Source organism: Carassius carassius, chromosome 28, assembly GCF_963082965.1.
Source record: "Carassius carassius chromosome 28, fCarCar2.1, whole genome shotgun sequence".
In the NCBI taxonomy this organism is placed as follows: Eukaryota; Metazoa; Chordata; class Actinopteri; order Cypriniformes; family Cyprinidae; genus Carassius; species Carassius carassius.
In genome coordinates this window covers 29,593,169-29,607,510 of record NC_081782.1, presented here as the reverse complement: position 1 = coordinate 29,607,510, position 14,342 = coordinate 29,593,169, and the positions used below count along the sequence as shown (strand labels likewise).

At 38.6% G+C, this 14,342-nt stretch overlaps 1 protein-coding gene across 1 annotated transcript in view; it reads right to left on the bottom strand.

Annotated features, from left to right (window-relative positions):
* Positions 1–13,265, bottom strand: part of LOC132108278 (SH2B adapter protein 2-like) — a 17,011-nt gene extending 3,746 nt beyond the window's left edge. The window contains exons 1-7 of the mRNA XM_059514962.1: positions 13,141–13,265; positions 9,379–10,258; positions 5,604–5,705; positions 5,407–5,498; positions 4,093–4,193; positions 3,040–3,195; positions 675–880 (exon numbers count right to left, since the gene is read on the bottom strand). Of these exons, the coding sequence (XP_059370945.1) occupies positions 675–880; positions 3,040–3,195; positions 4,093–4,193; positions 5,407–5,498; positions 5,604–5,705; positions 9,379–10,227 (1,506 nt within the window). The 5' untranslated portion in view covers positions 10,228–10,258; positions 13,141–13,265. The remainder of the gene's footprint in view (positions 1–674; positions 881–3,039; positions 3,196–4,092; positions 4,194–5,406; positions 5,499–5,603; positions 5,706–9,378; positions 10,259–13,140) is intronic.
* Between the last annotated feature and the right edge of the window lie 1,077 nt (positions 13,266–14,342).

The window sequence follows — 14,342 nt, the reverse complement described above, 5'->3', positions numbered from 1 at the left end:
TTTGAAAAAGTTATCAAACTTTTGTTTTTAAAATCTGTCACACTTTTTTTCTGAGTTTAAGCAAAAACTAACCTTTTTTTTTCCAAGAAGACTTATACACTATATAGCACTCAATCTATTAAGTTAGAAATGTCAAATTTCAATTTCCAGCCCCCATGTTGCCATGACTTTAACAAAAACTGTCCAAAATCTTAGGCCTGGTTTCACAGACAGGGCTTAGACTGAGCCAGGATTAGGCCACAGTTCAATTAGGACATTTAAGTTTATTTTTATTTTTCATGTCTTAGAAAATAACAGTACTGGTGTGCATTTTAAGACTTAAGAAAAGCACGTGATTAAAGACATTTAGAAGAAATGATTTAAAATTCAGTCCATGTTTCTTTCAGTTAAAACTGCTCAAGTCATGCATTTGAGTCTGGGACTAGACTTAAGCCTTAAGTGAAAAGTGGTTTATGTTTTCATATTATATAATATCACACATATTTTTACAAATATCAGTACATGGCCCATACATATTTTGCAGTATTTTGAAAAATATAAGCACTAGTTTTCCGTTTATGGAAAGGTATTAACATATTGCATTATATTTTCGAGTATACTCCCATATATTTTAGTTTTGTACAGGAAGCTGGTTAAAGTGCTCAGATGTCACTATGGTCAGAAGCGCGGCTCACCTTGGCTTTGCCCTGGAAGTTGAAGGTGAGGACGTATTCTCCAGGATGCGTCTCGCTCTGACGGATCACAAACAGACCGTGACTCCGTGCCCCGCCGGCGAGAACCAGCTGGGCGGCCCGCACCCGAGACAGCGTCCCGTGGAACCATGGGTAACCCGCCAAACTGGCATCTCCTTCAGCTTCCCTTGGGCTCTCACCTGGGCTTCCTAAAAGACAGGAGCATTTGTGACAGCTTGCCTCAACCCGACATAAAAACATAAATCCAGCTTCATCATACAGTGACATTAGAGTTTTATCATGTACACTTCTTATTCAGCATAACATGATGATACGGTAATTTTAGAACAGAGTTTTCAGGAATCAGTAACTGAGGTATAATGGTTCTCTGTCTCATTTATTTGCAATCCAAAACTAAAAGCAATCATACTGTTATTTTCATGTTGCTATATTTGCATGAGGACATGTGTCCTCTCTAGCTGCTCATTGTGTGTGTTCATGCTCTCTAACTAGTAGGTCATGTGTTTTCTTTCAAATTACTTCTGGTGCAGTAAACAGTGTGAAGTCTTTATTCAACAGGATCCTTTAAGGGAAGCTTTTTATGTATGTTAAAAAGGAAAACATAACATACATGAAAAGCTTCCCTTAAAGGATCCTGTTGAATTTGAATGAAGTGGAACTGAATCACTGAATCAAATCAGTGTTCAGTAGATTCAACAAAATTGAAAATATAAGATCTAAAAGATCTAAAAGATTTAAAAAAAGAGAAAATAATTATGAGTCAAAGATTGACACACCTACAACAAAGCTTTTTTACTGTAGTCACAATGTAATATTGAGTCACGTTTATCAAAAAATAATAAAAGCATATGAAAAGTTCATTTGCAAAATGATTTCTTTTTTTCAGAAATCTTTTTTTTGTGCATTCCTAGTAATATCAATCAAACTGCAGTTGGGTTGTTTTGATGAAGTAATAATAACTTAAATACAGGTAATTTACAAAAATAAAGTTGATTGAAACTTTTTTTTTGGTTTTGGTTTCATAGCAAAAGCAGATAACTCCATGTTTGATGTTTTAAAGCTTAAAAAAACAGTTGTTTAATCATTGTAATCTCCTCAGATGACAGAGTCCTGACAAAGGTTGATGTGATCATAAACCATATGGATGTGATTACACGCAATACACAGAATTTTACCCTCGCCACTGAAACACACTGTTTTTGCAAGGTTCCCTGAAAACGATTCAGCTTTTATTTTCCTTTTTGCTTGAAGAAGATATCACAGGTTCATCAAGTTTGTCAAAATTATCCATCCTCGATCACTTTTAGTCAGCTTTGACAAAACTCCTCTCAGGTAGCACTTCTTTTTTAAAGTGAAAGTACTCTTGTCACCTGACTTTAATACAGCGCACTGATTCGCTAAAATGTACTTATCGCTTCTGTTCACAAACAACAACAAAGGTGCTTGTCAGCTTCTGCAGTAAAATGTGAACTCACGATGCTTTGAAAGTGGACAATACTGTCTTTCTTGACAGAAAAAGTGAAAAAGTGTTCAGGGTTCAGATCGTTCTATATGTGGAGAATAATATACGGCAATCAGCAAATTTATTATTTTTTTTAAGTACCTTTTATCAGTTTTTGCAAATTCTTCTCTTCATATATACCCTCACTTCATTGGTATTTAAATAGTATATGTTTGTTTCACTTTATTCTTGAACAGATGGCACTGTAATCAACTGAAAAGACTTGAAATCTCTCTTATTACAAACCAAACTGACTTTATTTCTCTCATTAGTCTACAGTTCAGAGAAAAAAATAGGTTTAGCTGTTGTTTTATTAAAATGTTTGTCACCATTATGGGGATAAGTGTTTCAGTTAGTTTGGTTCTAATGTAAAGTTTGTTGTCTCTATAACAGTGTTTATGAAAACCGATTTATTATAAAGGAAACCATAAACAAGAGTGATCAGGTCACATATTTTACACCATCAAGAAGAAGTCTAGGCCCAGCACTAACTGAAAGTGGTACACTGGTTCTTGATGTCTGTGGGTGTGCCACAATGCTTTAACAATTTCAAGTTTAAAATATCTGATCTGTGGCATGAAGGTTCAGTAGAGGAAAACAACTCAACAGTGAACAACCACTTTCGGTTGAACACTAATCCCCATAATGGTGACCCAATATTTTTTAGATTACAAAAGCCAACCCTGTTAATTCTCAGAAGTGTAGACTAATGAGAGAACTAAAGTCAGTCAGTTTGGTAATCTTGATAACATTATGAGTGAACCTCTGAGAGTTCATGACCCTTTGAGCTAGAGTGACCTGATTGTCCCGAGTCAAGTGTTGCTGTGTTGGTAAAGGCGTGTGTACCTGACGAGGTGTTAGTGTTGGGGGGCTCTGGCGACAGCAGGAAGTGCTCCAGCGGGACGTGTGAGGGGTGCTGGGTGACGGGCGGCTCCTGACAGTGGGCCGCAGTCGACTGATCAGCAGCTGCAGAGCACAGCCGCTCTGACCCCTGATGTGAACCTGAGCAACACATACACAACAGAAACTCAACTCTTCCTGAAGAGAAACACATCATATGTGCAGACTAGGGGATGCTAAAAAAATCTAATATTGAATATTTGTTGAATTATTTTAGATGTGTGTCAGGAAATCAGTGGACACGAGATGTGATGATGATGTAGGTGTCATTGCATTTTAACATCTTCTCATTGTTAATCCAGCTGGAGCCACTAGATGCAGCACTGCTATGTTATTCATTCAGAATACTGGGGAAAACAGAACATCAGTGCTGTTTACATCAAAACTGAAACCAAGCCGTTCACACAAAACACATATTTATCAAATTTTCTAGATGATATCTTTCAGGGTTGCACTCACGTCTCGCACAAGAGAGCCGTAAGTTTAGAAAGCCATGTAAAATTAATGAAGTTCAACTTTAAAAAACACGTCTCGAGACTTTTCCCCATCTCACTGCCTCTCATGTTTTTAAATGGAAAAAGTACTTTGTGATTGGTTTTCGGTCCTTTATATTAAACTATACATACATACATGATGCAGTTTTTTTCTAAATGTTTAAGCAACTTAATTAATTATATATGGTTTATAAACATTACGCACTTTTTTTCAAAGATAGTCGTGTTATTTTATTCCTTTGAAGAAACATGCTTTAGTAATATTTAGCTCTTGTGGCCTCAGGAGAGACAAAAGCTTTACTTCCTCCTGATTGAAATTATGCCTTTTAAATTTGAATATACTTTGGATACTGATAACATTTAAGTACAAAATTAAAATGTAGTTTTAAAGCCATTTTGCCAGAATTCCTCAGAGCGCTACATCCATCTGAGCAGCTTCTGTCAGGCCTGATGGCTGGTAACTTCTGAGCTCTTTTACAGGTTTAGGCTGAGGAGGATGAAGTACCGTCACACAGCAGCTCACAGCTGCAGGAGGACACCAGCGAGAAGTCTTTGTGCGGTTGGCTGTGAGCGCATGACGCCAGCTCGATGTCATCGCCACTGTCCCTATGACACAGAGAGACGTTCTTTAGCAAATATATCATGAAAAAAAACAATCCATCTTCTATAAAGTGTTTAATCTTTTAAAAGATTTATCTGATGTCCTGGAATACAGAGTTTCTGATTGACATAGTGCTTAAATTCCATTGTTGCTTTTTACCGTATTTACATCAGACTCCAGTTTAGATCAGTAAACAAAAGGATTTAAACTGATGTTATTACACTGGTTCACTCTCTATCTATACCTGATCTAAATCTCCTCATTTTCTCCCATTGTTTTCCCAAGCTTTGAAAGTCAATTCAAGTTTATTTTTGTTTCGCACTTTTCATGATACAAATTGTTGCCAAGCAGATTTACAGAAAATTAAAGTTTCTACATTATATTTTTTATTCACAAGTTTATGTCCATAAGGCAGAAATGTACAGTAAAAATCATGCAGTTAGTTAATGATGTAATCAAACAGATAGTGAACACGATTAACTGCAATGATTATATGCTGCGATTAAACTTATCACAGAATTGGGTAGTTTTAGTATGTTGTTTCTGAGTTTTAACCTGCAACATCCAACTTTATATTAATTCCTACTTTTTGAGAATCACTTACTCTCACTTTGAACACTACCTACTGAACTCTTAATCTATTAACTGCATTAAAATGATCAGACGTTCACAGCTGCACTCATTAATGTGTTAAACAACACTATAAATACTAAATCTGGAGGAGCACTTAATTTTACGGTGTCATACCGGCACTATCAGCACTTAAACTCTATAGTTAAATGCTAAGGAATTCATTGTTAAAAATATTTTTTTCTCGATTTCAAGATACGTTTACTTGGGGAAAAGAAATCACTTGAGATTGTTCTTGTTTTCTAAAAAATATTACCCAAAATTTGTTCGTTTTATACTGAACACACACACACACAAAAAATATCTGTCAATGGGGTAATAAACAATCTTAATTTAGTGGGAAAACAGGATTATTATTTTTCTTGCCCCATTGGCATGTTTTTGTCTCGCTTTAAGAAAAAAACTAATTTTTTTAAAAACAAAACTTAATATCTTGTTATTTGCTTCTCAATCAAATGCATCTTGATTTTAGAATGTTTGGATGTAAGTAATTTTGATAATGGAGTGTATAAAGTCTGTGACTGTGTCCCTTCATTTTGATGTAATATTAAGTGAACGTGTTTGTGGACACTAATAATCCTGTCTCACCCGGGGTCAATGCAGTCCTGGATATCAGCGACCCACGAGTTCTTCTGCAGAGAATCGATGGTCTCCAAAATATATTCAGCACCATTTTCTACCTGAGATCCACAACACAGCATTGGTCTATGATCCACCAGGCAGCATGCTTTTTTAAAGAATAGTGACATGCACATGAGCATGAGATGAAGGACTATCTAGAGTACCTTGAGCACGAATGTGTTGTCTTTGTCGGGCATCTCTAGAGGCATGGTGGTCCTCACCTCCACGATAGCAGACAGAGGGACGCTCACTTTGGGTTTAGATGTCTACAAACACAAATTAATGCCACTCAACGACACACACTGAACAGCATGTAATATGTTTGTAATATTGTTGTAGCGTGTCAGTAGGCAGTGTTGGGGTAGTTACTCAAAAAAATTTAATTAGTTGCTAGTTACTGGTTACTTCTGTAAACTGTAATGAGATTACTTTACTAGTTACTGCATTTGAAAAGTAACTTCACTACTTATTACTTTACTTTCCTTTTTTAGGGCCCTATGAAATCTGTTTTTATTTTTTCCCAAATTCCGTTACATTTTTTTCCAAATTCTGTTTTTCCATTTGAATTTTTCTCTATTAAATTTTTTTCTGTTTTACTTTTTCTCAACTAATTTTTAACGGTTACATTTAATTGTATTAATACTTGTCTTTAAATTAAACCAGACTTTTATTTTGACGTGTTAACGTGAATACCTTTACAGTTCCGTGTTTGTGATGTGACGCTAGTTTTACTCAAATCAAACGATCATGAAGTGAACCGGCGTGACTCTCAGTGCAGTTCTAGAGGGGAAAAACATTTCATAAGGCTATTTTAAGAAAAAAAAATGTTTTTATGCATGTAAATATATCAATGACTTGCTGAAATGCACGAAAACCAGCTATGTATGTTTAAGACCCGGAAATAACGTCTCTCTCTCTCTCTACTGTATATATTGTCAAGTAAAGTAGTGGTTACCAATATTATTAGTGTAATGCGTTACTTTTCTTTGTTACCCAAAAAAGTAATATTGTTACTGTAATCCGTTACTTTGTAACTCGTTACCCCCAACACTGTCAGTAAGAAATATCATGAAGAAACAGAACCAACTGAGACAGAATAAATCTAGAAGATGCTCATATAGTCTACTGTAACACTAGCTAAAGGATCCCGAGGAAAAGAAATAGATGATGCATTAATTGCATTAAATATCTGTAATGTGTTAAACTGAAAAAAAAATGTATCACACAATTAACCTGTTAAAAATGTTCCACAGTGATATATTGAAATTAGCACAATTTACATCTTGTATCTTACTTATTGGAGTTATTGCATAAAAACACATGTATGTGATCAACAAAACATCTGTTAAGCTGGACCAAAACTCTCTCAAGGGCCCCGGGACATTCTTACTGTTGAGCCCTGTGTTTCCTATTACAACCAACCACCAAATGTGACCCTGGAGCACACAACCAGTCTCTCGGCTGGCCTGGGAACACCTCGGTATCCCCCGGAAGAGCTGTAGGAAGTGTCTAAGGAGAGGGAAGCCTGGGCGTCTCTGCTTAGACTGCTGCCCCCGCGACCAAGCCCCGGATAAGCAGGAGAAGAATTCATTTGGATAACTTCAAAGCGATTTTCTCAATATTTAGTTTTTTTTTGCTCCCTCAGATTCCAGATTTTCAAATAGTTGTATCCCGGCCAAATATTGTCCTCCTAACAAACCACACATCAATGGAGAGATTATTTATTCAGCTTTCAGATGATGCATAATTATATCATTTAAAACAATGTACCCTTACAACTGGTTTTGTGCTTTCATTTACACACTGTACATCATTTCCAAAACCGGTCTTTCCATGTCCTCAACTTCTGGTTTTATCAATTATGGTCTCATTTGATAGGAAAGAGGATGTTGTTCTGAAAACACCACAGTGAAACTGATGACTGAAGCGTTACTGAATGAAGACACAGACATCATCTGACTGATTCATGACGCCAAACTCTGCTTCAGCTTCTGTCTCTCACGTGCTTTTGACTGCATTATTTGTCTGAGATCTCACTTACACTCATCATAACAGGCTTTATTAGTTTCTGAGGATACATGAAGACAGACAGGAGCTTGACTCAGCTCAAACACAGACACGATATATGTCTGTTTATGCTGAAGTTAGCATGGATACGCATTCACTCACCCTCTATTTTTATCCCGTCTTTACTTTGTTCAGGAAAAGGAAGTTATTAGTACTGTCTTGAGGGACTAAAATTGCTCTGAGAGCAGCTTCCTAAAAAGTTGAAAAATATGCATAGAAACACACAAGTATACAGATAAGATTCTTACAATATCCCAAAACTACGTGAATAAATAAGTTTATTGTTATTGAACAAAAATGTTGACATTTATTCATGTTTCTGCAAGTTCATATGTGACCCTGGAGCACAAAACCAGTCATAAGGGTCAATTTAGTGAAATCGATGTCTATGCATCCTCTAAAAGCTGAATAAGTCATCTCTCCATTGATGTGTGGTTTGTTCGGAGGACAATATTTGTCTGAGATACAACTATTAGAAAATCTGGAATCTGAGGGATCAAAAAATCACCTTTAAAGTTGTTCAAATGAAGTTCTTAGCAATGCATATTACTAATCAAAAATGAAGTTTTGATACATTTACAGTAGGAAATTTACAAAATATCTTCATGAAACATGATCTTAACTCAATATCCTAATGATTTTTGGCATAAAAGAAAAATCGAAAATTTTGACCCAAACAAAGCACTTTTGGCTATTGCTACAAATATACCCCAGAAACTTAAGACTGCTTTTGTATGGCATTTGAAACAGAGCCCTGCATCACAGGCTTCATCACTGTATGGTGGCAGCAACTCTTCATCAAGCTGCAAAGCTCTTCAGGAAGTGGTGAGAACAGCTGAGTGATGGAAATAAAGTCCTGGCCTTACAGCGCGGTCACCAAACACGCAGTTACACTGCTTTCGTCCTGCTCACAACCTGCATCCTGTCAGACAATCAGACTGACAAACAGCTTTCATTTTCATGCCTTAATAACAGCCAGAAGTTCATCAAGGTCTTGCTAGGCAAACTAGACACTTGTGTCTGTTACATTGTATAAAGTCAATATCACATTTGCAATCAAGTTCACGTGCTGATATTCAGAAAAACAGCACTCTTGCTTGCATGATATTACTAAACTATATCATATATTATAACTATAATTAAACTGAATAAAATGAAAAGCTATTTTGCTAATATAACTTGAATTATATTGTCATTTTACCTGCATTCTAATTAAGCTTAATCATGCACTGAATGCTATTGGATGCATAAGCAATAATGTCAGCTTACACATCATTAAAACAACAATTACGAAGCCTGTTAACAATTACGATTACACCCCTCGACTCCAGATACAGAAAAGCAGACACCAAAACGCTGGACTTTTGGTAGTTCCTAGGATAGCAAAGTCCACTAAAGGAGGTAGAGCTTTTTCACATTTGGCTCCCAAACTCTGGAATAGCCTTCCTGATAATGTTCGGGGTTCAGACACACTCTCTCTGTTTAAATCTAGATTAAAAACACATCTCTTTCGCCAAGCATTCGAATAATGTATCTCTTAAATTGTGAGTGTAGTTGCATCTGATCAAATGCGCATTATTATTCTTTAGTTTTGGTTAAACTAATTAATTTTACTTTGTTGGAACAGTATTTAATTGATTTTTCATTGATATGATGCACATAATCTGACAGTCACCACTGATAAGCTACTACTAAATATTATAGAAACTTAATTTTCTGTAAAGTTGCTTTGCAATGATTTGTATCGTAAAAAGCGCTATACAAATAAACTTTTTGTTAACATCCGAATATCTCCAATAATGGGCGCAGATCCGGGTAATTGACCAAACTATGGTTTATGTGCGCTGATGTTTTATCAGAGTGCGGTTCTACCTTTGGTGGAACGTAGAACTCCAGCTGGAACTTCTCTCCTGCGTCCACTTGCGCGGCGGACTTCCTCAACAACAGCCTGCATTTCTGCCACTGCGCCGCCCCCACACAGTTATTGTCATCAGCCACCATGAATCTGAGCACACCCTCCCTCTGGATCTCCAACAGCTCCGCTTTATGGCCCTGAGAGCCCCGCGGCAGCCGCAGCTTCTGGCTCCAGTGATCGGACCCCATGGACTCGGGTCCATTGGTTCTCCTGGAGCTCCCCGAGGGGTCTGGTTCTGGAGAGGTCCTGCGGTGCCAGATCTCCTTTACCCCGTCCACCACGCTCAGACTCATGTTTCGGAGGGAGAAGCCCTTCTTGAAGCGAGCCTTGCGTCGCCCCATTGACACATCCTCTGAACTCCTGGATTGGTTCACGGTTGACATCTTATGGGTGGGGGTCTGCTGTTCCTGTCCGCTGGCTCCGCCCCCTCCACTGTCCATGCTGTCCAGCGATTCGCTTGAGGCCCCCACGTCCTTGCGCCGATGGTAGAGGTCGTGGCTGAGGGGCAGCGTGCAGCTCTGTATGCCCACAAAGGGCACGATGCTGTACTTCGGAGCGGAGGAGTCTCCCGGAGAGCCTTGGTCGAGGGCGGCAGAAAAGCAGGTCAAGAAGTGTTGAGCGAAGTGTTGTGAGAAGCTGGCGTCAGCACCGGGTGCGTTGTAGCATGGGTTCTCGCTAAGGAATCGCCGGAACTTGTCGACAAAATCTGCGGCGGAAGCTCGAGCGTGAAGCTCACAGAACTCCTTCCAGTCAGGCAGCGTGCAGAAGGAGTGCTCCGGGCTTCTGGGAGCCCCGTCGCCATTCATTACAAGCCCATGCCAATGCCCGGGCAAGCCACTGACACACAGACACAGACAGAAAGAGAGAGACAGGTCAGTATGCAAATCACAAAGTGTGAAGCAAAATGCCACATTTACATTACATGGTTCAAGAGACCTATTTCTTACTCCAGTGTGGCACTGATCTGATATGACACACAAACATGGAAGCATGGATTCCAATATTCTCATATACAAATGCATGTGTGTGTGAATTTTTTTAATTGAATGATCAGGGTAAATTGTACTTGTTTTTTGTCTTCTGGGAAACATTTCAGTATTTATGCAGCTTCTTAAGTGCAGTACCAAATGAAAAAAAAGGATCTTTAAACAAAATAAATGTAAACATCATCATCCTGTTCAAAAGTTTACAACCCAAGTACAACATCCGCCTGTATGTTCTCCGGTTCCCCACAGACTGCAGCAGTGAGGAAAAAAGTGTTTATTACGTTGAAATCTGGATATTAATCTTACAAAAACACATGGATTCACTACAGGGCGCTAGCCGTGTGGGGGACGTTTTATTACAGATGCACGCACTTTATTTCACATCTTCTGAACAGTTGTCAACAAACACATGCTTACACCCATGGAGAGGCTTGGAAGAGCAAGGGCAATGTTTAATATAACTCCATCTGAATTATTCTGAAAGAGGAAAGTCACACACACCTAGGATGCTTCGAGGGTGAGAAGAAGATGGACGAATTTTCATTCTTGGGTGAACTAACCCTTAAATGCATAGTGTGGCCTTCATGAGCATCAGTAAATGTTTCCACCTTTTGTAATAGTTATCCACGAGTGTCTCTCAGTTGTCCTCAGTGTGAAAAGGTTGTTCCTGGATGATCCAAGACTGTTTTTATAATTGGTGATAGTTGTTCACAAATCTCTTGTTGGTCCTGAGCACTTCACACAGTATTAAGATTCAAGGGTATGTAAACTTTTGAACGGGGTTATTTTTATAAATTCAGTTATCATTTTGTCTTGTTAAGTATATAAACATCTGTTATATGAAATAGTTTATTCAAGACTATTTGGCAAGGTATCATGCTCTGAGTCTTCATCTATAAAGTGTAAAGAGGTTGATAAATGAATGGCGAGGGATCCGAGATCGTTCCTTCAAACAGAATCTCTCCAGATGGTTCAGATTCGTTTGTGGACTGCTTCAGCTCATCCCACAGGGTCTCTATGGAGCTAAAACCTTCATTGTGTACTCAGTGAAAGGTTTTGTAGATTTTTAGGTGTGCTTTGGATTGTTGCTGGAAGATCCGGCCACAGCCCATCTGAAGCTTCCTGAGATAGGTTTGTTGTTTGAGGACATCAAAGGCATTTTATGGCAACTTTCCCAAACAATCGGGGGTCATTTCCGTGGTTGATCGTTGTTTTAAAGACTTTTTGGTTCTTGGACACAACCAGCATCTGCACTTCTCCAAATGTGAACTTTAAAGTCTGTGTGGCCACTCAAAGCGTCCTCCTCACTGTGAGACACACGTCTTCTCTTCTTCCATCTCCACTAGATTTTAAAGGTACTAACAGAACAGAAGTGAGCATCTGAACCATTGTACTGGTCTCTTACTGATATTTCCTGATGGTTACTGTGTTGTCAGGTCTTTCTCACAGTGATGAGGACAGCAGGGACTCGGCCTGTGTGCTGCCTCACTGTCCTAATCAATAACGTGACCTTAAAACCATACCCCATAAATGGGGATATATTTGAGTTTGATTGTTCTCATTACAATTTGTAGGGGTTCCACGTCACACATATTTTATAGATAAAAGAAAATAACAAATTCTGAGTCCGTTTGCAACTATTTACCAAGGGTGCAGATATTAGTTGAGTTACAGATAATGTATATACACACTTATATAAATATCAGACAGGCCAGAAATTAACAGATGGTAACACTGACTTTATGGATATTTAAGTGTTAACTGTTTAACTTACATATAATTTTTACAGTCACATGAGGATGGGCATCAAAGCTGCGGAAAACACACACAAATGCAAGAGAGTGAAAATATGAGCAATTAACCAAACTAATGTTTCTCCAATATACAGAATTGTATATTACATTATTTTAACTTTCTGTGATGTTTTAATTTACACATAATTAAAATTACACCCCCTTGTATCATTAATACAAATGTGGTTTCTATGTTCTCATAGTATTTGAGAGACTATTGCATTAATTATTTATTTTTAACAATTTTTTTAAGTGAGCTGCAAAAACTAAAAAGATATTTAGCCTAAATGTTGGGAAGAAAGTAACCAGTTACTGCCGGTCATTTATACATTTGCATTTTATATTCATTTCCATTTTAACCTAAACTCTTGAAGCTGGACAGAGTTCATTAGTTTCCAGTGGGTTTATGGATTTTAATGTTTACACTGGTAGGGTCCATTCTCATGTCCTCATATAGGGCCCCTCAGACCCCCAGAATCTGTGTGTGCGTGTGTGTGTGTGTGTTTATGCATCTGTGCACACATAAGTGTATCATTTGATAATTTCAGGTTCTCAGTTATTGGGTGGATGATACATGATGCTGTGAATCCCTGTGAATGAAGACGATGATGAGTGCACGAGGCCTGAATCAATAACACACACACACACACACACACGCGCACGCGCGTCTGCATCGAAACAAAACACAGTGCACATGACCAACACTGAAGCAGCATCTCCAGAACCAGCGACTATGGCCCGTGTTACCCGTTAATCACCCATCACCTCATATGTGCGTGCATTTAAACTAGCGTCGAGCGCATATAAACGCACCCGAACGCGTATCCTAGGGTAAAGCGGCGCATAATGAATGAGAGCGAGGGGCCGTTCATTCAGGAGCAGGACGCGTTCCGACGCGCGCTTCTGGACGCGGATTCTGAACAGACGCACTCGTTCTCACCTCAGATAAATGCGTCACTGCATCTGATGCCAGTGCTGTTACTCCAGATCGATCGACGGAGGTTTGTGGAGGAGTCCAGCACATCACATCGCTGTATGTTCCATAAGAGAGCAGGATAGAGACGGATACATGACGCGCGCGCATCTATTCTCAAGGCAATGCAGCTGCTCTTAAAGGGAACGCGGCGCGATTTCTGACTGGTCCTTAACTGGGCCACGTCATGAAGTCATCGGTCAGCACTGAGAGAAGGTGATTCAGAGCATCCTCCTCCTCCATCAGCATCTGATCACATGAGTGCACACACAGACACACACACACTGCTGCTATAGCTTCAGGGAATACTAGCTGCTTACTGTGTACTACATACAGGTATAGAGCGGGTTGCATCTGTTTTTTTTTCACACAGACACCCACATACATATTTAATTAACTTCTTTCATAAATTGCGGTGACTGCTGCTAAACACCAATGTTTCAGGAATTTAAGAATTTTTTTAATGACTATTTTATTTCCTATTGGGTTTAAGCATATGCTTTATTTTTTTAGGAGTACATTTTTTTAAAGCATTGTTAGATACGAGTGTTTCCTTTATCTATGGAACAATTTGTTTTCAAAAACAGCATGATAGCTATTAAACGATTTGGCTCTGATTGTAAATGTGTATTTAACCTCAGAACAATCTCAAAGTATGGCCTAAGTCAGTTTTTGTGGTGGCTGTGCTTTAAAACTAAATTATTACAATCTTAATTCAAATGATGAGATACAGTCTGATTTGGATATTCTACCCACATAGCAACATTGTGTCGGCCCAGATCCGGCCCACATCTGGCACCCGTGGAAAGATGATCTGGCCCACATGCAGTGTGGAATGATGGCACTTGGGCGGACCGCTCCTGTTTGCCAGATTTGAGCCACAAGCAGGCCATAGCAATGCCACATGTCAGCCAGAGTAAAGAAATTAACCAGAACTGGAGCTTATCTGAGCCACAAAATCTGTGTATGTATTAAATATGAAGTAATATCAGCCTTAGTAAGCCTGTTAACAAGCAGAATCACTGAAGGAAAGACAATAACAGAAAAAGAGAATAGCAGAAGCACAAGAAATACAACTGACTTGAGCCACAACCTTAGATGAAATCAACTGAAGGTAAAAGAAGACATTAAATCTCTGGAGATGTCACCAGAGGAGGATTAAACAACTC